This window comes from Schistocerca cancellata, chromosome 4, assembly GCF_023864275.1.
Source record: "Schistocerca cancellata isolate TAMUIC-IGC-003103 chromosome 4, iqSchCanc2.1, whole genome shotgun sequence".
Lineage (NCBI taxonomy): Eukaryota > Metazoa > Arthropoda > Insecta > Orthoptera > Acrididae > Schistocerca > Schistocerca cancellata.
In genome coordinates, this window is record NC_064629.1 from 710,552,836 (window position 1) to 710,580,325 (window position 27,490).

Below are 27,490 nucleotides of genomic sequence, written 5' to 3' on the forward strand. Positions count from 1 at the left end.
GTGTAGCAATTTTAATGGCCAGTAGTGTAACAGGAAGTGTGCTCTGACTTCCAACATATCTGATGAGGCTTAAGAAAATTATTACAGGTACCTGTACGCACTCGTGCTTATGTGAGCAGCTTTTGTGGAAACAAGTAACCAGTCGGCAGGCTGGACACGACGATGAAGTCTGCTGCGAGGGTCCCACTTGGGAGTGTCTATGACTTGCCTTCCAGTTCCAGCTAACTTCTAGAATATTTTTGCGAAAAGTTTTAACATCAAGAGATAAACAACCATTATTTCACTCTTCATTTAAACAGTTTACGAATGGAGTTAAAATTTGTGTGTCTCCAGTGAAAGATAAAACAAGAAAGAAAAATAAAAGCCTTACTTTCTTCGGCATCTCAATTGAAACAAGAGTTAGAAGGGTTATGCACAGAACACCTATGCGAACTATATTTTGCAGAAAAACTCGTTTCGATCTCTTGAATCGTTCAGAAACAGAAGGGGTGTTGCATGTTACGCGTTCACCCTGTATTCAGGGTGATTTTGCTAAATGGAAGAGAACTGCAGGAAACGTTCTCTGAGAGGATAACGAGCGAGAAAAGTGCTATGGAGATAAGGCCAGAAGGTGGATATAAAAGATTTTTGGCATTGGAGGTTTCAAAGACTGAAAGGTCACATGAGAACGCAACAGGCGAGAGGGAATGTTCAGTCTGTACTATCGCCCCACACGAGAGGGCAAGTGCGGTGGAGCACCATCACATAACAGTCACACTACCCTCCGTATCGTGAAAAGCACTTCTTCCAGCAAGGAAGGCATGTCCACGAAGTGCAGATGTGCCTCGTCTGTGAGGCTTGTCCCACGAAGCGGTCGCCTACAACCCCCGACCACACGTTGAGGCTGAACAGGTGTTGATGGTTCGCTGCCATCATAACATGGTGATGATCTGTAGCCCACAGATAGGTACTGTAAAGATACTGTCATCTTTGTGTAAGATAAATGGCCTGTGAGACGAACCAACGGCCTGTCGCCGTTGATGCAAATCCGTTGGTAAGGAGCCTTGCACGCATTGTATGTGACACGGATAGTGGCAGTTGTGGAGAATGTTGCAAAAAAAATGGTTCAAATGGCTCTGAGCACTATGGGACTCAACTGCTGTGGTCATCAGTCCCCTAGAACTTAGAACTAATTAAACCTAACTAACCTAAGGACATCACACACATCCATGCCCGAGGCAGGATTCGAACCTGCGACCGTAGCAGCAGCGCGGCTCCGGACTGGAGCGCCTAGAACCGCACGACCACCGCGGCCGGCAGAATGTTGCACACAGTGGTCTCGCTTACCCCAAGCGGACGCGCGCGCGTTACCTGCCTAATGCTGACAACGAGACCAATGTCAAAGACCTTTTATCTCCACCTCCATTGGAACGCATTTCCAGCCGTATGTGCAAATAACCTTCTTTGTACCTTATTTTGTCAGGGAATGTTTCTTGCAGTTTATTCCCATTTAGCAACATCAGGAGTGGTAACGCTGAATACGCCCGGATAGCCGAGCGCGTTAACTCGCCGCTTCCGTTATCCAGGTCTGCCCCGGATCGAATCCGCCTTGCGGATTAAGAAGTGCTGGTAAGCCGGCCAGCCCCGATATGGGCTTTAGGCCATTCCTCACATACAACTAGGTAATTACCGAGCTGCCGCGCGGAGTGGCCGCGTGGTTAGAGGCGCCATGTCACTGACTGCGCGGCCCCTCCCGCCGGAGGTTCGAGTCCTCTCTCGGGCATGGGTGTGTGTGTGTTGTCTTTAGCGTTAAGTTAGTTTAAATAGTGTGTAAGTCTAGGGACCGGTGACCTCAGCAGTTTGGTCCCTTAGAAATTCACACACATTTGAACATTTTAATTACCGAGCTGGTACCGGCGTCCCGTCTCAGGTACACGCTACGGAAACATCTGATCTCACATTCGGATATGCAATTTCCTCTAGACGCAGGCAGGTGGGGTACACCAATTCAGTTCGTGGGGGAGGGGGGGGGGGGGTGAGCGGGTTATTGAGGGAGTGTCGGAAAAGACATAAGACATCCAGTCACCCTCACATTGTCACAACCTTGAGTCAGGATAAAAAGTGCATGCTTTAGGCGTGATAGTGTTAGTGATTCTGAGCAAAAAACGTTTCAAATGAACATATGCCCTTTTCTGGACCGTACCCGCCATACAGTCACTGGTGTCACTCGCACGTCCTTCTTCATCAGCACTGACATGCAAATACAACCAAAGCGACATTTCAGCGACGTTTCTAAGTAAACGTGTGGTGCGGTGTTATTGGTGACCATGTCATCGATTCAGTTGTTTTGGATGACCGTCTTAATGGAGTACAGTATCTGGATTTCCTTCGAAATGTATCACCAAAATACTTTGAGGATGTTCCTTAGACAATATGACGTCGTATGTACCTTCAGCTCGACGTAGATCCTTCACATTTCATACGACCAGTGCCACAGTACCCCACTGAAACATATTCTGGGCGTCGGATTGGCTGCTATGGAGTCATTTCTTGGCTACCGAGGTCACCGGATCTTACTTCATTCGCTTACTGTTTGTGGGTTGGCTTAGGAGCGAAGCCTAGAAGCGCAGAATGGACACAACGGAGGAACTTCTCGCTCGTACTTTACAAAATGGCTTTGAGCACTGTGGGACTTAATATCTGAGGTCATCAGTCCCATAGAACTTAGAACTACTTAAACCTAACTAACCTAAGGACATCACACACATCCATGTCCGAGGCAGGATTCGAACCTGCGACCGTAGCGGTCTCGCGGTTCCAGGCTGAAGCGCCTAGAACAGCTCGGCCACACCGGCCAGCCGTACTTTACAAGCATGTGCTAGAGCAAATGACCGTACGAATGAGTTGAAATGAACAACACAGCAGCCGTCGGCAAGAGGTACAGAATGCATTGCAGTTGCCAGTGGACTTTTTCAACATATGTTGTGAGGAAACAAAACTTTAGATCACGACTTTTCATTTACTATCACTTGCATTTGTCCTGTTCCCTGTTGTTTTCCTTATTTACTTCGGGAACTGTTAAGGACAGAACACATTTTCGTACGACGTTTCTTGTTCAGAATCGCTCTAATAGTATCACCTTTCGAGGCATATACCTTTCCTCCTGAGTGACTCTGTATAACAACGCAGAACTTGTAGGGAAACAGGAACAGACAAGGAAGAGGTAGGACAGGAAGTATTAACTCTGGGTTATCATGCTATAAGTTAAGTGTCACGCTTACCTTTTAACATACACGTGAAAGCTGGTAAAGATATCATCTTCATTTATCTGCCACGTACTGTATTTACTAACTCACTTCGCAACCACAGTGACACACCCTTATATCAGAACGTGTAGATCACGATTTGTGTATGTGAGAACTCAGGTGCAAATTCACATGAGCGCCACTGTCGATTCAGGGAGAGACCTAAGTCTATGGCACTTTTCCGAACACCGTTACAAAAATAACCGTTCACACTCAGTCAGAGCGGACACTCGATCGACAGTATCTGTGAAATCTCACACTCGCGGCAGTTTCCGAAGAGTGTACGTTCGCCGCGTCGACAGTAATACAGTAGCGACAGGGAGTGGTTTTTCCCGTCATAAATATGTCACGAGTTAATGAAAAAGGTAAATCGATACATTGTCGCTCGTTTAATAATATTTCGAGGTGGGGGGGAAACAACGCGCGCGGAGCGGAAAAGAGAGATTCGGAAGGGCGGCCGATCTGCGAAGCGCGCGAGATGCGAGCATCGATACGGCGCGCGACAGCGTCGGCGTCGGCGGCCGTGGGTCAGCGCGCACGCGCGGCCGCCGCCGCCGGGTCACCGCCGGCCCGGCGCTCAGTTCCGTCGCTAAGCACTCGCCTCCCGCACCGATGCTCCGCGGAGCACACTGAGCACGTGGCTGCAACCTCCCTGTGAGCTGCCGCGGCGCGTGTGATGGGCTAGCCGGCCATGTACGCCATGTGGCTCACGGCCGCCGCGGCGACGCTGCTCGCCATCGCGGCTCTCGCTTCCCAAGGTACGACGGCGTCCAGCCGCCTGCTCGCCTGCCTACCCCTCTCCCCGTCCTCGTTCGCTCCCTCAGCGTTTACTCTGTTCGACAGCACCGCTACCACGAGCGGTGCGAGCATTTGCTAATATGTGCGGCGTTCTGCAACACTTTTACCCGCATAGCTTGTAAAGAACTGATCATTCGCGCGTCCAAAAGAACGGTCGTAGCTGCAGAATAACTGCTTCGATATATTTCACAGTTCGCCTAACTATATTACTAAAACGGCTACTCCGCTGCACGCTGCACCACAGTCCAAGATTGCCCCTCTAACGGCTTCCATGGGCAACAAAAATTGTGTTCAATATTTCATACAATTATTGACCGAATTTAAAAATTTAAAATGATGTCATAATCTAATCTTTAAGAGCTAGAACTTGTGTTAAATCTTGAGCACGGTAAGACAAGTGTTACGCTGCCTCGAGGCATATACACAACTTAAAAACTCTGTAATATCTTGTGGCAGTGTAACTTACGGCGCGCATATTAACCAGACTATATTCATCAATTATTTGAGAACGAGAGCACTTAGCGGCTTACAACAAACTTTACGCAACATTTCAAATCTCTGCGAAACTTTTTCTCCCTTTCTTTTGCATTTAGTGTACTAAAACTTCACCAATAGTCATAACACTAAAATGTATTATTTCTTTACTACTAACTCTATTCGCAAAACATTTCGCAAACAGTATCAGCATATACTACTGCAGGTCTGTACAAAATTACATCATTGTAGGAAACATAATTCAGGAGAATTGACGTCATAAATATTGAGATGAGTGAAAAACTTTCTTTTGTTTAAAACGGAGCGCAAATTACGCAGTGTTTGGTAAGGAGAGCACTTAGCGACTTCCGAAAAAGCTTAAACGCGATTTCACACCTTTTCTAAGCTTTTTCTCGCTTACATGCTTGATGTAAAATAGTTTGACACTAAACTAATTTGTAAAGTGAGCATACGTTTGAAACGGGAGTTATATTCCTTAAATAATCAGGGATGGGAAGTTTGCTAGTATTTACTAATAAAACTTCATCGAAGTATCAGTTTTTATTGTATTGCACCCTTTTACTTCATGAACCGTTCAAGATATCGAGACGAGGTTTTCGGCACACGTTAACACACAGAGCAGCACTTATGTAGATGGAATTTGACGCCTCTTAACTTTTGCATCAGCCGAGACCATGAAGCAAATATATTGTTTTAAATAAAGCGATATATGTTTTAATAGCGTTTTAAAGTTCTTCAGAAGACGAGTATAACGATACAAGGCTTCTTAATGTTTCGGCGTTGAAGCCTTCCACAAAACTAATCGAGTAATTATCTACAATTGGATGGCAAGGTGGCGGAAATCCGCTGTTGCGGTGTAAACACTGCCTAGCGGGACTCCAGTGTCTGGCCCCGTTATTGTATCAAGCCTTTCGACTATTTACTTGTTTCCACAAAAGCTGTTAGCTTAAGCAATACTGCGAACACATAGAGTTGCGCTCTACCAAAGCCGCGGTTCGGTAATTTTGGTACACTACATAAATGACATAGTAAATGACAAGGTTATCGGCAGTACTGGTTCAATTGGTAGGGAAAGAAACATAAATCAATGTGTAAGGGAGAAACTGGGAGCTGACGACTTCTCTTTGTTTTTTTGTTGGTTTAGCTGTTTGTTTTGCACATAATTAGAACCGCACATCATTCAATGTTAATCCAGAGTGTATTTCATACCCTTACGGAATGTAAATTGTATTTTATAAGTAATAAAAATTAGTTGATTGGGTAACTTTTTCTGCTCTTTTATGTAATCAAAGCAATTACTTTTGATGCAGCTAATATATATTCAACGAACTATTAAAGTGATGTCTGATATATTTTTGTTTTGTCTTTTTATTTTACCTTTTTGTTGAGGAAATTGCGTTTTCTAAGGCTATATGATCAATCTGTATTGTTTTATTTATTTTTACTACAACATCCCTCTGTTTCACATTACAAATCAATAATTCTCGAATAAAACCTGAATTAAACATTGACAATTTCAGTTTTTATATAAATACTATTTATTCTTAAGCAACAGACAGCCTCCTGTCTATGTAGAACAAAAATGTTCCATAGTTTACCTGGTCCTTTATACATCGTCACCCATTTTTTAGACAGTTCACCGCTTCCGGTTTTTAGAGGATTCTAGTAAGACACTGATTAGATACATAAAGAAAGCGGTCGTTTGAGGTAACGCCTAATAGCTATGCAACACACCCAATGTACAGGTAACGCGGGGATGATCTTAGTTGACCAAAGCTACTAGTAAAACTGCCGTTGTCTATGCGTGCTTATGATAGTCTACTTTAACCTATGGTAGTTTTATGACTCTTTGTATACATATTTGAAATATATTTCCTAAGCTATTTGTGTTATGCTAGAAGTAAGCACATAGTTACATTTACAACAATCACGTCTCACCTTGTACCTCTGCCACATAAAATAGGGCCAAGAGGAATTACGTTTAGTTGCATATGTCTATCTTCTAACTGCAAACAACCACTGAAAGTAGCACGAGAGCTCACAGTAGATGGTGTTTACACCGCAACAGCCGACTCCAGTCGAGTTGAGTTTGAAGTTATGCTCTTTTCTCGTATACATTTGCGAAAAGTTTCAACGCCAATATACACTCTGCTCATCTTTTGAAGAGCTTTCTATGCCCCTAGAAAAGTACATTGTTTCATTAAAAAACTATACTTGCTTCAACAAATCAGTTGATAGAAGAGTTGAGTGAATAATACACGAAACAAAATTACGTGCCCCTCTGAGTACTATCATATGTCGACAACCTCGTTTCGATATCTTGAAAGGGTCACGACGTGAAAGAGGTGCAAGTCTTACATAATTCATCCTATGTACAGCGAGCCAGCTGTACTGTCAGTCTTAAATATTTTTCTAGAACTGTTGATGTTCTCGACGCAGCGTCGAAGGCGAGCAAAGTACGCGATGGGGAAAGACATTCGCTCTAAAATTAATATTCGTTGCAGTACCACATATCAGAGATACTGAGAAGTCTATAACCATTTTAAACGGAACGATGCACATATCTTAACGACTTTTGAGAACTCGAGGAAAGAGAAGTACAGGGTAATGACACCAGTTTTGATGTTCAGTGAAACTGTTCTCAGAAAGAGACCGAGGAATGTGAATATTACGGTACGGCTCATTTATGTTCTGACGTTGACGCGGAAAGCTAGTGAGACACCGCTGTGATGTCAGCCTTGGCTTGCGTGTATTTAGCACATTCTCATGACTCTTTCTGAGAAAAGTTTCGCTGCGAATCACAACCAAAGCCGTGTGACAGTACTCGTGTTCCCTAGCATTCTCGGATGCTTTTAATGCGAGCACGTGCTACTAAAAATTATGAAACTGGGAGTGTTCCTTCTTTAAAAAAACAAAAAAAATATGAATGAATTTTAAGTATTATTTTGCCGCGATACATTTTACCCTATATGGTATATAAGGAATTTGAATGTCTAATTTCATAAAATGAAATTATTGTGCTGATAGATTTTTAAATAGTACGTGTATTCGAAAGTTACTTCCACGAAGGCAACACTAAACTTCTACAGGGTGTCCAGAAAAGGACTCCCTGATTTCAAAATTAAATATTTCGAAAACAAAGATCGATAGAGGAATGCAGTAAACGGTATGTTTATTGTGAAAGCTGTAAGAAGTTTATACAGCAGTTTGAAATAATAGTTACAAAAGCTGCTAACAGATGGCACTGTAATCGCCATACGTAATGACTAGTATAAATAGTGATCCGAAGCCCAGAACGATCAGTTCCACTATTGAAACGTGAAAGGAGGTTAGCGTACCGAAGGAAGAGATTAAAACCATGTACTCCATTGAACAACGCGTCTTTCTGGTGCTAGAGTACCACAGGTTAGAAGAGAGTCCTACGGCAACAAGGCGAAGTTTTCAAGCACGATTTAATGTTCCAACAGGACCCGATGCGAAAACCATTCTTACGCTCTTCGCATAATTTCAACGAACAGGCAGCGTAACTGATGATCTAGTGGGGCATGTTGGCGCAAGCAAACCGCAGTTAGGCCTGAAAATATCGCCACAGTTTCTGGAATTATTCAGCGAAATCCAATGTCATCCGTCCGTAGAATTGCATCTGAGACTGGTTTGAAGCGTTCCAGCACGCAGAAAATACTGAGAAGAGCCTACACATGTTTCCATTCAAAATTCAAACGCACCAGGCCATACCCGTACGAGCCGTGCAACAAAGGGTTGCCTTTGCTAATCAGATGCTCACAATGATTGATAGTGAAGGATTTGATGTTAGCTGCATCTGGTTTACAGATGAAGAACACTTCCACCTGAAAGGATACGTGAATAAGCAGAACTGGCGATTTTGGGGTTCCGAAAAGCCATATTGGTGTGAAGCGAAACCCCTGTATTCTCCTAAAGTTACTGTGTGGGCTGCAGTATGCAGCAGAGGCATAATTGGCCCTTTTTCATTCGAGAAACGGTCACTGGTGGACGTTACGTTGCAATTTTGGAACAATTTGTTGCCACACAGCAAGCGTTATAGAGGATCGACCAGGTACTGAATGGTTTATGCAAGATGGAGCCCGACAACATCGGACCGAACAAGTGTTTCGCTTTCTTGAGGAATACTTCGGGAATCGAGTCATTGCTTTGGAATATCCCAAATTTACTGGTGCAGGCATGGATTGTCCTCCATATTCGCCGGATTTGACTCCCTGTGACTTTTTTTTTGTGGGGCGCAGTGAAAGACATGGTCTACCCGAAGCATCCCGCCACGCTGGACGAGCTTGAATCGGCGATCTCTGTGGCATGTGAATCCATTTCAGTTAAGACACTACGAAATGTGATGGCGAATTTCAATTTTCGTTTGCGTCATCTCTGTAGTGCCAATGGTGAACATTTTGAAAACATTGTGATGTGATTGTTTGCAAAGATTGTTTTCATACGATTATTTCACTTATGTATGCTGATATGAGCTGTACAGCGTACAGCGCCATCTGTTAGCAGCTTTTGTAACTATTATTTCAAACTGCTGTATAAACTTCTTACAGCTTTCACAATAAACATACCGTTTACTGCATTCCTCTATCGATCTTTGCTTTCGAGATATTTAATTTTGAAATCAGGGAGCTCTTTTCTGGACACCCTGTATAATGCTGCTACGCAAGATGGATATCGTCTAGTTTGAACGTTACGTGAATAAGCAAAGGTAGATACTTTTTTGTTGTTGAAGTTTTTCTCTTTTATCAACAGCACTCAGTAAGTTAGCAGATTCATGCGTCTAGTGTATAGTTAGATGATATTCAACATTGCCTTTCAGTAAAGGACAAATCCATTAAACGTAAGTACTACTTTGTTGTATCATGTTGTGTGAGAACTTGCAAATTTTATTTTACACAGACTATGACCAAAGAAAGAAAGGATAAATCAGTGAGAGAAAGATAAAATAGATGTACTAAAGATAATAGGCGATTATTCAAATTTGGTTCACAGAACACATTTTAGCCGAGAGTAACAATGGGCGTTTGTCATAATATATTTAATAAATGTAATGTGGCGTACATTTACAAAATGGAAATCATCTGATTATTTCAAACGTTATTAGATGTTTAGCGTTGTATAGAGCATACATGTAAGATTACATAGTTGTAGTGTTCGGAAAATTACAGCTAGTTCACAAACCCTGCTTGACGATCATGTCGCAGCTGCTTTTGTTGACCTACGCCCGCTGCAATCTGCCGTGTTATACATACGCATGTTCGCGCATTCGTTAAAGTCAGACACGGGATGTAAACATGTGTACCTAAATAAGTTGTCCTTTGTACTGGAATCACATTACAGAGTAGAAGCAAATGTCACAATTAAAACTGTTTACTGATTAGCAAAAGCGATAGCTTTATTCTCACAAATGCTCTTAACTAGTGTGCAATCTTAATATAATACAGAATTCTCACAAATGCTCTTAACTAGTGTGCAATCTTAATATAATACAGAATAAAAGGCTGAATTGTTCTAAACAGTTGTAAATGCTCCGAGTATAGTAAACTCTTCAATGCTATGTCTGTTCGAACATTAAGGAATGAATTATTACTTAATTCGAACACTCAGTCCTTAAAGCTAATCTCACCAGCTCGAGTAAATGATCTGTATCTAAGGATGACGTTGTTGACAGAATATTAAGTTGAAAACAAAACTCTAAAAAAACCTAAAAATATGAGATTGAAATTCTACGCTCTATAATAACACGCGCATAATTGGAAGAAACATATAGAAACCATACACGTAGAGTAAAGCTTCGCATCGTAAGACAAGTGTTGATGGTGTTGAGACAGCAACCAGCCACAAATTTATTTTAAGTTCCGTTATTCAAAAGGTACCGTTACCGATTTCCAGTCATTACAATTCATCGTCAGACGGCTTTCATGCTTTCATTAGAACATGTGGTGCATTTTTTACTGATTAGTTGTCGTGAAATGCCGGTTTGCAGAACTAATCAGTAAAAAATGTACCACATGTTCTAATGAAAGCATGAAAGCCGTCTGACGATGAATTGTAACGATTCGAAACCGTTAACGGTACCTTTTGAATAAAGGAACTAAAAATAAATTTGTGGCTGGTTGCTATCTCAACACCATCAACATTTGTCTTCAAATAACAGCCACGGTCTCCAACCGTGTCATCATACGACAAAATTGCATTCGCATCGTAATCTTAATAAGTGAAAATTGTAAGTTAATCGGAATTTACGAAATTATTTTGCATTTAAATGCGAACGTTTAGCTATTTACCATATTCTGACGTTTTCTTGTCAAAAAAGCGAGATTTAAAAATATTATTGAGGTCTGTCTAATATGGAATAAGGAACTGCATTGTAACATAGTTGTGCAGACATACGATTATAAACCGTAAATCAGCCACCGAACCACGGGTAATAAGGTGTGTGTGTTCCAAAGGACGTTAGGAATGTTTTGTGAAAATTTCGTAAATGCTATTGTACACACACACACACACACACACACACACACACACACACACACACACACACGCATACACGCGCACACGAACATGCAGTAGTACCAGCTGTGTATTGGAGATTCTGTTTCTACAGTTCGTTTTTTGATTGTCACGAATGCTAGAAACTCACGTTTTTAGAATTATCGAAATAGAAGAGCTACAGATAAAATTGAACACGTACCAACCGCATAATCAAAGTGAACAGATCTACAGTGGAAATGAGGGTTTTAACCACTGTATTACACTCTGGATAATAATCATGTGGCCAGAATGTAAATTGTTCCCGACTCGTTCAAATATTGGTAAAATAATTTAAAAAGTAAGGTAGTTCTGATACATTACCGCAGAAACGTTTCCTGTTTACTGTGTTAATTAGGTGAGAAACTTTCTGCAGTTAACGCTGTTCTGCTGTTTCGGCCTGTAGCGTGTTCTGTCGATATCGGACAGCCATCAGAGTATTTATTCGGTGCAAAGCCAGTTAACAGCGCCCTGTAATTCGTTCACCTATTGCTAAGCGCTGTAGCTCATTAAGCACATTTGTGGTGGGGCTATTTTCTCTCTTTATGATAAGTCGTATGGACTATAGCAGACTATGCTCGTCTCCAAAGTTGGTAGGATAGTCGCTAATATCTGTAACACGTGAAAACTGACAGAGGCAGAACGGAAGAGTGTGATGCCACTATTGCTGCAATCTCAGTCAGAAGATGTTTACTGAGGTTTCGGCGGAAAATGTGGCATCTATTTTATACCAGGACATAGATAAGTTATCTGCATAACAGCATTGTAATCTTTACACGAGTCTATATTTAGAAACACGGATTAAGATACGAAACAAACTCATAAATTTCGTAGGTGAATCATGGATGCTTCAGTTGACGCCACAAAGCTATAACTGTTTAGTCAATTTGCTTCCTACAAGAGGTGTTTCATAATTTCAAACTGGTATATACTCTTTACGCAATTGAATACATTTTATCCAAATTAATGAGTGTGCTAATCCGATTTATACAGAAATACCGACTAAAATAATTTTTACTATGGAGAAAGTATGATTATTAATTTTAATGGAATGTCTCCAGGATTCAACAAAAATGTAGTGAGTTAACATAAAACAACATGACATAACAACATGAACGCTGTAACTAATTCTACTTATAACAGAAAAATAATGATTAGTAATGAGGATATGAAGGGTTCGTGCGATTCATTTCATTGGGCCAAAATCATTTTGAAGGTGCCTAACAAACACAATCTATTAGGGAATCTGTTATTTTTTCCTAATCTAAAATTGTTGTTGTTCACACACAGTTATAGGAGCGTGTTCAATTTGAGGTCCGGTTTCAGTGGAACCTTCTCATTACTCAATTAACTGAAACAAAACCACTCTGTTGGTTCTTAAAATATAACTCAGAAGTCTTTGGCGGCCGTTGAAATTTCTCGTGGAAATCAGCCACTGATAACACAACTGAAGAATGAAGAGATCACATAAACGTCAAAATATAATCCAAGTTTTCACGTACTTCATAGTAAAAGTTTCATATTACTTTCTTTAAATAACTTCATTTTATTGTTTAAATATATGTGTTAAATACATGGATGCGAGTTCAAGAAATTTACAACAAAACTGAATAATACCTCTTTCATGTATGTTGACTTTTTAGATGTGTATTACCGAGAGAGAATGTTGTTTATGCCAATGGTCGTACAAAAAAGGATAAAAAGTGTGTATCGCTGCGCAAAAATCATTTTCTTTATCTGTATGGAATGGAAATTTCTGCAACATCTCCTAATCTGAAATTCTATCGTGTATCTGAATTGTTATATTTATTCAAATGCTTCAACACAAAACGTCGTTGGTAAGTAATTACAAAACACTTTTGCGTTCATGGAACTACATTGTGCTCAGAGCCATTTGAACCATTTTGAACACTTGAAGAGACTTCTTATAATGATTTCACCCACTTTTATGAGATGATGTACGGTAAACACGTAAATTAAAAACAGTGCTCCGATCTGGAATATCTATCGACTTGTCCCTGAGATCTATCACTCTATATCTCCTCTCAGCGGACACAATTTGGAACCAATAAACTTTAGTTTTTATCAGTTCGTGTCGTTGACCAGTTTGATAAAAGAGCTCAGATTCCGATATAGGTTTTCTCACAATGGTAAATGAGGAGACTTGGCCAGTGCTGCCGCAGCAGTCGAGGAACGCTGCCACAGTCCATCAGCAGGCCGGTCCTAAGAGGATTACCTTTTGTAAAGTACACACGAAGCGCGCGTATTCTTGTCCGACGCGAAAAGAGAGATTACAGTTGTGAGCCGAATCGGCCTGCACCGCGGGCTTTAATTTCTATTTCTCATTTCACGTTAACGCCGGAGGCTGTCCCGCTAGTCAGTGTACAGCGCACAATTACTATGAGGGATGGTGAAATGGCTCCCGCTGAAAAGAGAGGGAACACCCAAACACAAAGAATTAATTAACACTGCACCGGTCGGTTTACTGCACAATTGTTATTTAAAATAGCAAGCGAGATCTCCGGTATTATTCTCGTTATCTGATGTCTACAGTATAACGTGGGCAAGTAAAAAAGCGCTTTAGCGTCTTTTAATACCGTCGGCATAAAATACAGCCCTGTCTGGCCTCGCACGAAATTAAGTTGTAGGTAGAAGTGCAGAGTAGCGTCTGCGCTACCGCATTTTTCGTAACATTCATATCGGACACGTGATGTATAAAATAAATTTGTACGCCACAGCTGCTTGCGTACGTGGCATGAAGTTAAACTCGGAGGATGCTTTCTGTACCTTCACAAAATATACACTACTGGCCATTAAAATTGCTACACCAAGGAAAAAGGCATATGATCAACAGATAGTAATTGGACAAATATTTTATACTAGAACTGACATGTGATTACATTTTCACGCAATTTGGGTGCATAGATCCTGAGAAATCAGTACCCAGGACAACCTCCTCTGGCCGTAATAATGGCCTTGATACGCCCGGGCATTGTGTCAAACAAAGCTTGGATGGCGTGTACAGGTACAGCTGCCCACGCAGCTCCAACACGATACCACAGTTCATCAAGAGTAGTGACTGGCGTATTGTGACTAGCCAGTTGCTCGGCCACCATTGACCAGACGTTTCCAATTGGTGAGAGATCTGGAGAATGTGCTGGCCAGTGGAGCAGTCGAACATTTTCTGTATCCAGAAAGTCCCGTACAGGACCTGCAACATGCAGTCGCGCATTATCCTGCTGAAATGTTGTGTTTCGCAGGGATAGAATGAAGGGTAGAGCCACGGGTCGTAACACATCTGAAATGTAACGTCCACTGTTCAAAGTGCCGTCAATGCGAACAAGAGGTGACCGAGACGTGTAACCAATGGCACCCCATACCATCACGCTGGGTGATACGCCTCGTACCACTAGCAGTCGAGATGACAGGCATCTTATCCGCATTGCTGTAACGGATCGTGCAGCCACGTCTCGATCCATGAGTCAACAGATGGGGACGTTTACAAGACAACAACCATCTGCACGAACAGTTCGACGACGTTTGCAGCAGCATGGACTATCAGCTCGGAGACAATGGATGTAGTTACCCTTGACGCTGCATCACAGACAGGAGCGCCTGCGATGGTGTACTCAACGACGAACCTGGGTGCACGAATAGCAAAACGTCATTTTTTCGGATGAATCCAGGTTCTGTTTACAGCATCATGATGGTCGCATCCGTGTTTGGCGACATCGCGGTGACCGCATATTGGAAGCGTGTATTCGTCATCGCCGTACTGGCGTATCACCCGGCGTGATGGTATGGAGTGCCATTTGTTACACGTCTCGGTCACCTCTTGTTCACATTGACGGCACTTTGAACAGTGGACGTTACACTTCAGATGTGTTACGACTCGTGGCTCTACCCTTCATTCGATACCTGCGAAACCCTACATTTCAGCAGGATAATGCACGACCGCATGTTGCAGGTCCTGTACGGGCCTTTCTAGATACAGGAAATGTTCGACTGCTGCCCTGGCCAGCACATTCTCCAGATCTCTCACCAACTGAAAACGTCTGGTCAATGGTGGCCGAGCAACTGGCTAGTCACTATACGCCAGTCACTAATCTTGATGAACTGTGGTATCGTGTTGAAGCTGCATGGGCAGCTGTACCTGTACACGCCATCCAAGCTCTGTTTGACTCAATGTCCAGGCCTATCAAGGTCGTTATTAGGCCAGAGGTGGTTGTTCTGGGTACTGATTTCTCAGGATCTATGCACCCAAATTGCTTGAAAATGTAATCACATGTCAGTTATAGTATAATATATTTGTCCAATGAATACCCGGTTATCACCTGCATTTCTTCTTGGTGTAGAAATTTTAATGGCCAGTAGTGTATAATATGGATCATGTAAATACAGGACGAAATGATGGTATCATTCACTTTGGAAAAGTACTTTTTCATTAGGCTAGGAGGTTGTTGGGTAGAACGAGGATTAACCATTTTCGGACTGGAACACCACACACCAGTGTCTTTGTGGTTAAAGTCATCCTATTAACTTAATTAGGCACTTGATACTTTTCAAAAAAGACAAAACGCAATCTTAAACGACTTTTTCTAATTCCAATAAATACAGGTTTCTTTAGTTACCGGTAAGCGAGAACCAGCATTAAAGTCCAGATATTGTGACACTGCTGAAAATGTGATAGACTTATTTAGCCTAAACAGTTATCGAACTCGTTTTCTGGCTGAATTAATTCATTTAAACAGAAGCCTTTTTAGAGACAATGTTAAATATACTGCTGGTGGATATTTGTAATAATTACCCCAAACATGTTTTGAAATTACAGTTATCTCACGGGCTGGAGGAGTGAGGATGTAATTCCAGTTCAGCCTCTCTAACTCAGGTCTTTTGTGATGTCGGTAAAGCAAGGTTCCTTAAACAGGTCACGGCCGGTTTCTCACCCCCTCTTCTCCATGCGAGCAAATCTTTAATGACCGCAACGTCCAGCTAAGGCTGTTCCCCCTTCATGGAACATGCAAGATGGATAAGGCGTGGTTATAGTAAACATTTATGTACTGTACATAACAGCGTTTATCCAGCAGAATTTGTTGTGCGCTTATAATGAATCGTTCAAAAGACATTATCATAGACACAGAACAACGAGAAATGGATCCAGACTTGCCGGAAGAATTCGTCATTGTCTTAATTATACTGGTCAAAAGATTTGCTTCTAGGTAAACACTAAGATTTCTCTTAGTGTTTACGGTAGAAATCGTTAATCGTTCAAGAACAGGAATGCGAGCTATACTCAGGACAGTGTGATATGCGGCTATTATGAACCGTTAATAGTTTGCTGCTCTTCAAACAATGACTCCTTCCAAGGTGGCGTTCAGTAATTTACTTTGACGTTCATTATTCATATTTATTGACTGACAAGCGACGTACTCAATGGTGTTGGCTTACTGAACTATTAAAACCGTGTGCTGCTCCGTAACTCAATTCAGGATCTTTGCCTTTCAGGGTTCCAACAGAACCATCTAAGGGAAGCGTTGACAGCTTGGAGCTTTGAGGCTCTTAGCGATGCATGCACGGTTGGCTTAGTTTGTGCAGAGGAAGACAAACATCCTGATTGAAGTCATAAGGTCGACACAGCTTTAATCATCCACCTGTATCATACATCAGATACTGCCATCAATTCATATTTTATGTGACAGCCGTTTTATGTTAAGCAGCACAATACGATGAAATGAAAATATCTGTCCCATGAGAAACATTTGGTCTTCATTGTTGCCATTTGTAAATATTTTTCCTGGATTTACTTCCTCATTTAGTTACAGTTTGCACAGAAAGTCAAATTAAGATCTTTTGAGTCTATGATTCAGGTCTAAATTTTGAAATATACAGCTTTTTTCATCTTTTGGTCGCTTTATTTTACCACGTCATTGGTCCCGTCAGTGAACTGTAAAATTGCTTCACCTTTTTTAGCCATTGTTCACCTACTGTATATCTACATCTACATCCATACTCCGCAAGCCACCTGACGGTGTGTGGCGGAGGGTACCTTGAGTACCTCTATCGGTTTTCCCTTCTATTCCAGTCTCGTATTGTTCGTGGAAAGATGGATTGTCGGTATGTTTCTGTGTGGGCTCTAATCTCTCTGATTTTATCCTCATGGTCTCTTCGCGAGATATACGTAGGAGGGAGCAATATACTATTTGACTCTTCGGTGAAGGTATGTTCTCGAAACTTCAACAAAAGCCCGTACCGAGCTACTGAGCGTCTCTCCTGCAGAGTCTTCCACTGGAATTTATCTATCATCTCCGTAACACTTTCACGATTACTAAATGATCATGTAACGAAGCGCGCTGCTCTCCGTTGGATCTTCTCTATCTCTTCTATCAACCCTATCTGGTACGGATCCCACACTGCTGAGCAGTATTCAAGCAGTGGGCGAACAAGCGTACTGTAACATACTTCCTTTGTTTTCGGATTGCATTTCCTTAGGATTCTTCCAATGAATCTCAGTCTGGCATCTGCTTTACCAACGATCAACTTTATATGATCATTCCATTTTAAATCACTCCTAATGCGTACTCCCAGATAATTTATGGAATTAACTGCTTCCAGTTGCTGACCTGCTATTTTGTAGCTAAATGATAAGGGATCTATCTTTCTATGTATTCGCAGCACATTACACTTGTCTACAATGAGATTCAGTTGCCATTCCCTGCACCGTGCGTCAATTCGCTGCAGATCCTCCTGCACTTCAGTACAATTTTCCATTGTTACAATCTCTCGATACACCACAGCATCATCTGCAAAAAGCCTCAGTGAACTTCCGATGTCATCCACAAGGTCATTTATGTATATTGTGAATAGCAACGGTCCTATGACACTCCCCTGCGGCACACCTGAAATCACTCTTACTTCAGAAGACTTCTCTCCATTGAGAATGACATGCTGCGTTCAGTTATCTAGGAACTCTTCAATCCAATCACACAATTGGTCTGATAGTCCATATGCTCTTACTTTGTTCATTAAACGACTGTGGGGAACTGTATCGAACGCCTTGCGGAAGTCAAGAAACACTGCATCTACCTGTGAACCCGTGTCTATGGCCCTCCGAGTCTCGTGGACGAATAGCGCGAGCTGGGTTTCACATGACCGTCTTTTTGAAACCCATGCTGATTCCTACAGAGTAGATTTCTAGTCTCCAGAAAAGTCATTATAGTCGAACATAATATGTGTTCCATAATTCTACAACTGATCGACGTTAGAGATATAGGTCTATAGTTTTGCACATCTGTTCGACGTCCCTTCTTGAAAACGGGGATGATCTGTGCCCTTTTCCAATTCTTTGGAACGTTACGCTCTTCTAGAGACCTACGGTGCACCGCTGCAAGAAGGGGGGCAAGTTCCTTCGCGTACTCTGTGTATAATCGAACTGGTATCCCATCAGGTCCAGCGGCCTTTCCTCTTTTGAGCGATTTTAATTGTTTCTCTATCCCTCTGTCGTCTATTTCGATATCTACCATTTTGTCATCTGTACGACAATCTAGAGAAGGAACTATACTAGAGAAGGAAGTATACTAAAAGCCTTGGGATAACACGAGTAAAAAAATTTTTCACTTGCTGACATATTTCAATAATGTTAATCGACGAAGCCGGTCCATATGACGGGCTTAACACACAAGTTTCAGCACTGAGTGTTAACACACTTTCGCAGAACACAGCGGGAGAGGACAAACGAACAAAGCATTCAATTTGAGCTTTTGTTCCCAGGGTAAAAGACAGATGTGAAAGCCTTAATTCGGAGAATATTGCGAAGCGTTGGAAGACATCGATAACAGGGACAACGCGCTGCAAAAGTGCAAAAGCTTTCAGCACAGTAAGTCGTAAAAATGTGTGAAGGTAGCGGTCACTGCCACGAGTGGCTCACGAAGTAAGTCACAGCATATACTAATAATGAAGTCAGTCGAAAACCAAGTTTTTACATCATGTAAGTGTTGAAATAAGTAATTTCTAGTAAGAAGTTTTATAAATCTAAAATACGTTAACGTTTCTCCACTTTTTCTCTGTCTTTTTCTGGCATCACTTTAAAATTATTGAGAACATTTTAACTTACTTTCCTTTTCAGTCACGATACTCATTTAAGAAATTATTTGTATAGCGTTACAGTGTACGTACAGCGTTAAGCTACGTTATGGTGGTATGGCCGTATAACGTATCTTGGATTAAATATGAAGCGTCTCATGGAGTAAAAGTATGTAATTTTCTTGAAGGTAGTCACTTCTTTGGATGAGGGCTTTGCGCTTGGAGCCCAAATTGGTGCCTGTCATCATCATCTCTACAGTCTTCCTTCTCTCAGTAGACTCGTTTTAATTTCAGAGAAGAGACTCACGTAACGCTAAGGAAAGTTGATGTTAAACTACCCGTTCAATGACGCTGACGAAGAGGAATCGGCTGTAGGCAGGCACTGGGCTACAGACTTTCTCTTGCCTTCATTACAATAACCATACATAAAACAGTAAACGACACAAACGTTCATTTCACTCATCCAAAGATATAGACCTAACACAATACACTGAGATTGGGAGAGGGACCTTATCTCAGTGTTTCACTCAATCCCAAAGTCGCTGACGAAAATAGATTATGGATTAGCATACCGTCAACGATGAGATAATTAAAGATATAGCACATGCTCAGGTTGAGGAAGGATGACAGCCGTGATGTTTGAAAGGGACCACCCCGACACTTGCCTTGAGCGATGTAGGGAAACCACGGGAAACTTAAAAACTTAAATCTGGGTTATCGGACGGGAACTAAATCCACGTCCCCCAAACGAGAGTCTAGTGTTTTAACAACTTCTCCACCTTTCTCGGTCACAATATTCAAGGTTGGACAGACGTGTAGGCAGGCAGGAGCAAGCTGTGTATATTGTCGTAATCTGTGGAAACGATCAGTAACCAGCTGCACTAAAGAAATTTCACTCCTTTACCGATACAGGCAACTAATGCCCTTCTTCAAAACATTGTAATTATCGCATTATTAGCTAGTATCAAAAATTAGCAGGTGTATGTAGCATATTCCTGTAGTCATGTGGGTCATAGTGCCAAATGTTACATACACCTGCTTATTCTTGACGCTTCCTAATAACGAGATAATTATAATATTTTGAAGAAAACCGGTAAAGGATTAAAATTTCTCGAGTGCTACTAGTTACTGATTATTTCAACAAATAGAAATACAGTTGCTGAAAGTGGATAAAATATTAAATTTTCATATTTCATAACACACTATTTAAAAGCTTCCATATATGGCATCAAAGATGAACCACTGGCTTGTCTAGAATCTTACTTACACTACTGGAAACAAAGAGTTGACGTAATGCAGGCAAGTGTAACTACGAACAGATACCGGGGAAATCTAAAGTACCGGGTCCACCAGGACTTGATCCGTAGGCCACTGAATTTTGGTCTACATTAGTGAGCTACCAATTAAAACAATTAACAGGAGAAAACGGTGCTGTTCGCTGATGATACACGTTATTATGATCAAACGATCTGTTCCCACATTGCAGGATACAGCGCACAAAGTGACTGATTAGTATACAAATGGTTCATAGCAAATAGCTTAAGCCTAAAATTTTGGAGATTTAGTATTATGTAGTTTCAGATAGCAGATAAAAAATCTTCATGTTCCTGAACTGGATGCTAACAAATAGAAAACAAATGAAATCCCACATACCAAATTCTTAGGCATCCAGATAGACAATAAGTTAAGATGGAATGAGCAAATTGGTTAGCTTCTCAAGAAACTGCCTTACATGCCTTGTACTGAAAACCATTTCTCACTTTGTTGACAGAGAGATAACGCTACTGACATGTTTTGCATATTTTTATTCTATAATCTCGTATGGTGTAGTCTTCTGAAGAATCGCTGCACGAGTTGGAAAAGTCTTAAAACACCAAAAGCGAACAGTGAGGTTAATACATGGAGTTACTTCAAGAACATCCTACAGAGGCGCCTTCAAGTCTCTCAGATATTTACACTTATAGGTCGATACATAAACTAACAGATAATGTTTGTGGTCAACAAGAGTGAATTACTTCAGACAAATTGTGGCTTTCACAACCATAACGTAAAACAGATGAAAAATTTTCACCAAGGCTCTGCAATTCTCCCAGAAGTACAAGAGGGAGTTAGTGACTCAGAGGCAAAAATTTACACTAAGCTTTTCATCATGTCTGAGAGCTATAAGCCATTCTTTAGTGTAACTATAGGGGAAACCACTTGGATAAAAAATACACTCTTAAAAGAAAAAAAGTGGTACTTTTACTTATTCCATGAAGATAAAACTGTTGTACTTTAATTTAATTTATGAAGATAAATAAGTAAATTTATTTTAGTCTTTTAGATAAAAATGTATAATTTTATGTATTCTCCATTTTTAACCAATCATAACAACTTATTTTTGAAGCCTGACATTGCCAGGAAAGGAGACAGCGGATTTACGTAATGTACTGAAAAAAAATACAAAAAAATTTTACTGCTTGGACCGCAAACAAGTTCTAAACGTCTAATGTTAATTTCGGTCAATTCAATAAAAGTTTTTTCTATATTTTTTTGGTTTTAATAAAAATAGACTCATGTCAGTGATTTGTAGGTTGTAAAATTATATCCAGCGATGATACCTAAAATTCTCGTGGAAGAAATGCTCATTTAATATTGTATTCTTTAACTTCGTTTGTCCTATATTAATAAGACACTACCTGTACAACATGTAACCTACAGAGCCAAATAAAGAATCAAATCAAACGTTAGTTAATTATATTATGTATAATCAAAACCGAGTATGAAGGAACCTTCACGCATAATGGATTTTAGTAACAAGTTTTCTGGCTGTGAAATGCTGGTCTGAAAATTCATTTGGTTACAAACAGTGGTCAAAATCATCCAAACCACTGAAGTATAAATATAAACAGTATAAAGAATAGATTACGTTTCACTTAATTATTTTGGGACTAATTACCAAGCAGTTATTGGTAACAACACATTACAGTAGTTAGCTCCCATATATTTAATTGCACTGGACGCTATAGTAATAATAGAAAAGTTAGGAAAGGGAAGACGTACAATCTGCTGCACGTCGGAAGCCGATAGAGCTGCTACGGCCGCTCGTGGCCCGGTAACAGCGCTGCTTCGGTCCCAGAACTGGCTTCCCAAGCTTGTTACGTTACGTCAGCAGCTACAACTACCTACGTGCATTCCTAAGAGTATTGTCCTACAAGCAAGTAGCTAACGTTGTATGAAAGAGGACCCATTCTGTTGAATGGGGACAAGAGTATATATGTTCTCGGTATTTAGACAGATTGGATAATATCCAAGTGCCACTGCTTTTGTAAATATTCGTGGGCTAGAAAGCAAGTTTTGAAAAATATTGATGACGAATGTAAAACAATACGCAGATCTCTCATTCTAATGCCAATTTTTATATAACTGTAAGTGCACTTCTTTATTCAGTTTGAGAAGACCGCAGAACAGAAACTCTTAGAAGTAGAGGCATTATTATTAAATACGTGAAGCATCTGAATTACAATACTCAGTCCGATACTACGCATTATATAGACGCTACACATTTTTTAGGAGAACCTAACCTAACCTAACCTAACGTTGTCTTTTGTACACTCACACCCACAGAGTTAGCAGAATTATCAAGAGAGGGAAAGAAGGCATGAAAACGACTCTATTATGCATTGATTCAGTTTAATACTGATGGGAATCGCTTAAATATTGGCGATGTAATTAATGACGCCGTTAAGCTTTTAATGAAATAAGCTTCCAGACCACGAGCATAACGTTCGCATTTGTTTTAAATTGTGTCCTCGTTACGCACTGCAGCACTTTGAACCCAGCATTGCGAACTAAAAGTGCTTAATTTCTACCATGCTAACTTATTATCGTCCCTGTTATTAATTTTAAATTTCCAAATAGCATGCATTTTAACCCTGTTAAATACTTAACACTCTGATTCCCAGTTCCATCAAAATTTTATGTCTGCCTCTACGCTTATAAAAACAAGTAAGTGTTTTATTGCATTTCTTATGCTTTTTAGCTTCGACGGTCTGCACTGAATAACCTTTAACTTGCTATGAACTTTATTTGGCGACAGAAAGCAATGTATGTCTTGTGTGAAACGGGTATTCCCACTGTTAGACTGCAAAACGCCACATTATTACAGCCTGACTGCAAAAATTTCAGGTCTTTAGTAAGTTGTCCGTTGTAAATTTGATGTAAGAAACAAACGGTCCAATCCCATCCTTCGACCCTACATAGGCCAATGGGGCCCGAACGACCACTTTCAGTAAGATATGACAACCACAAAACCAGAGAATAAAATCTACACTCTCTCCTTTTTCTGTTGCAAGACAAGAATTAATGTAATTAAATTCTTGTGTAACTGGTCTCTTTCGTTGACTGAAAGATAAGAATTGGATATCTGACCAAAGTTTTGTCTACGAAATATGGATATGGTAACTCGCTTTAGGTCCGTCTAACATGTGACGTAAGAAGAAAAGGTTCTTATCAAAAGAATAAATACTTTTGTCAACATTACTAGCCAGTCGTGATGTGTTGATTACTCCTTAGAAATGAGCACTACAGTAGATATTGAGAGGTAGAGCGTATTCTAGACGCTTCTTGAAAACAAGGTTCAAAGTGAATTGAAACGATTCTTTAAAGAACTTTATATTTCTATCAAAACGAAACAAGGAAACAGAAATAGATGAACAGTTGCTGAATGGCATAATTCCGAATCTTCGTTTCTTTAATTCACAAATGCTGTCGTTGATTCTATTTTGCATACGTTCCGCACTCACCAAAGGCTGCATTTTAATATCGAAAGGGCATTGTTGGCTGTTCTACGCCACGAAGAGGAGCAGTTGTAATAACAGTGACATTACGAAGACTGTTCTGGGGTTTCTGAGGTACAGATTTCATCTGGGTGCAAAAAGTGAAGCCACTAAGAGTTGAGAGAAGAGCTCCTATTTACGTCTTAATGAGGACTGAAGGAACCACCTAAGAGAGACAGATGTCAGCACCGTACCGCTGTATGTACCCATAAGATAACAATCTGGACTGATTGCATTATGGGGTAAAAATATGGAAGCGATACTCAACAATACATCCTGCAGACAGCGTGGTGAGTTATTCCTCTGTACTAAATGTATTACATACTACACAAGGACTGACTGACTTCTGAATGGCAAACCTAACTTGCGATCTTTGCTGGCAGATGATCAAAATGATAACTGGTCATTTTGTTGACCTCAGGTTCTAAAAGATCTTTCACAAATAAAAGATGAAACGCAAAAATGACAGTAAGGACAGCAATGAGAGAAATTTTCAAACAATTCGCAAGTAAACTTCTAGCTATTTATCTGACAAAAAATCCAAAAAAGTTTTTGTCTTACGTAAATTCATTATACGAATCATAGTCATCTACCTAGTCATTCAGTTATCGTCTTGACATGGAAACCGAGGATAATGGAGAGAAATTAGGAAAAATGAATTCTGTCTTTTGAAATTCTTCGATGAGGAACAAAATCCTTAGGTTCCATATTTCGACAGTCAGAAGAACGCAGAAACGACAGATACTGAAGTAAACTATTTTATCCATGTTGGTTTACATATGTGCCTCAAACAAGTGAGCACTTATTTAGTGATTTCATTGTGTATACGTAGAGGCGGGGAGGGGGTAGGGGTAACCATGAAAGTGACAGGTAATGTTTGTTTACTAAGTGTCATAAATCAGTGGGGCCATATCCCCACAAGCCCCTGCCACTTTCTACTTAGGGGACCGTCATAAAGCATGGTGACTTCATTGTAATTATTATCTTATAATAAAACAGTCATTTCTGTTCGTATCATTGCGTATTTTTTTCAATTACCTTTTGTACTATACTGCAGCAGTTCTTTCTACGTATAGGTCAAATTTTATCGCGCTGTGTCACTTTCTAGTGACACATCTCTTAAAAGTTACTTTCGTTCTTAAGTTTTACACGCCAGTATAGTTTCGGGCGTGGGTCAATCGGCAGACGGCAGCGACGATTACTCACCTAGCTCATTTTCAGCATGCCACATATCGAAGATGCAGACCTATATCATCTAACGGGTAAAGCAAAACCTCTCCTAAAGAGAAAAATCTGAAATTTGTACGAGAAATATTGGCTACCGTCTGACGATGGACCAAGATTGTCGTTATGTCGTTCGGGTATAGCAGCAGACACGCAGGTTGTCTTATGAATGGCAGTGTATGTCGCTCAGAGTTAGATTTTCTTGTGCAAAGCTACTTGTGCCTTTTGGCACTATGTTTATAACCGATAACCACTGCATCAGTACACTGAGGTAACAGAGGTCATAAGATAACGATATGCACAGATGGAGGTAGTGTCGCGTACACAAGGTATAAAAGGGCAGTGCATTGGCGGAGCTGTCGTTTTTGCTCAGGTGATTCGACTGAAAACGTTTCCGACGTGATCGTGGCCACACGATGGGAATTAACAGACTTTTGGACGTGGGATGGTAGACGGAGGCAGAGTCATGGGACATTCCATTTCGGAAATCGTTAGGGAATTCAGTATCAAGCGTAGTGACCGACGGTCTACACCTAACGACTGAGAGCTGCGGCGTTTGCTTAGAGTTGTCATTGATGACAAACAAGCAGTGCTGCGTGAAATAACCTCGAAAATCGATGTGGGGTGTACGACGACAGTATCCGTTAGGACACTGTGGCGAAATTTGGCATTAATGGGTTATGGTAGGAGGCGTCCGGTGTGAGTGTCTTCGGTGACAGCATGCGGCTGCAGCGCCTCTCCTGGCATCGTGACCATATCGGTTGTATCCTAGACGACTGGAAAACCGTGGTCTGGTCAGACGAGCCCCCAAATCAGTTGTTATGGGCTGTTGGTAGGGCTCGTGTGTGGCGCAGACACCACGAAGCCATGGACCTAGGTTACCAACAAGGCACTGAGCAAGCTGGTCGTGGTTCCACAGTGGTGTAGGCTGTGTTTACATGGAATGGGCTGGGTCCCCTGCTACTACTAAACCGATCATTGGCTAGACATAGTGATGTTTAGCTACTTGGAGACTATTTGCAGCCATTCATGGACTTCATGTTCCCAAATAACAATGGAATTTTTATGGATGACAATGCGCCATGTCACAGGGCCTCGATTGTTCGCGATTGGTTTGATGACCATTCTGGACAATTAGAGCGAATGATTTTTCCATCCAGATCGCCAGATACGAATCCCGTCGTACATTTATCAGACATAATAGAGAGGTCAGTTCGTGCACAAAATCCTCCACCAGCAACACTTCCGCACTTTCGCAATTATGGACGGCTATAGAGGTAGCATGGCTCACTATTTCAACGACTTGTTGAGTACATGCCACGTCGAGTTGCTGCACTATGCCGGGCGAGAGGAGGTCAGATACGGTATTAGGAGGTATCCCGCCCAGTGTAAATTTTATATTCATGCGAATGAGACGGAAGTAATAAAAATTTGCCAAATTTTTCTCAATACTGTACAGTTTCAGACCTACCATTTCGAAGCAGGATGCCACAAATCAAATGCTTCAAATGGCTCTAAGCACTATGGGACTTAACATCTGAGGTTATAAGTCCCCTAGACTAATCTAAGGACGTCACACACATCCATGCCGGAGGCAAGATTCGAACCTGCGACCGTAGCAGCAGCGCCGTTCCAGACTGAAAAGCCTAGAACTGCTCGGTCACAGCGGCCGGCTTGGCGACGGTAATCAACGGAATCCGAAATGATGGTGAATGAGAATGATATAGACACACATAGGGGGAACGCTGCGAGGGTAGAAGATGGACAAGTAGATAAAGGGATGACGAAAAGGCGAACAAATAAAGATAAACAAGTGGCGGAAACTTAATGTTTTCGTATCAGCCAGTAATCCCAACGAGAATCCGTGCAGTTTGCGGCGAGATTCCAGCCCACGAATGAGTTCACGCACCTGAGTCCGTCCACTATACAGACGGATGGAAACCATTTGTTCCGTCACTCAGTGGCCACGCTGGCACCGAAACGAAGATGACGAGGAGAAGGCCTTAACACTGGATTCGATCTTTCGAAACTGTTTCACCGCGGACTATCGTAATACGTTTCCTCCAGTCAATTATCGCACGAACACCGAAATGGCAGATATTGAGGTAGTTGATCGTTGATAGAAGATAAATTAAAGTTGTTCAATAGTCGAAAGGCATCTTGACCAAATGAGACACCTGTGAGATTGTACAGAAATTAGGTGAAATTACATTCTCCACTTGTAACAGTAATTTACCGAAT

The 27,490-nt window shown here is 41.2% G+C and overlaps 1 protein-coding gene across 1 annotated transcript in view; it reads left to right on the forward strand.

Annotated features, from left to right (window-relative positions):
• The first annotated feature begins 3,884 nt into the window (after positions 1–3,884).
• The window catches only part of LOC126184393 (alkaline phosphatase-like), a 1,034,434-nt gene continuing 1,010,828 nt past the window's right edge, over positions 3,885–27,490 (forward strand). Inside the window, exon 1 of the mRNA XM_049926777.1 lies at positions 3,885–4,042. Coding sequence (XP_049782734.1) covers positions 3,976–4,042 — 67 coding nt within the window. The 5' untranslated portion in view covers positions 3,885–3,975. The remainder of the gene's footprint in view (positions 4,043–27,490) is intronic.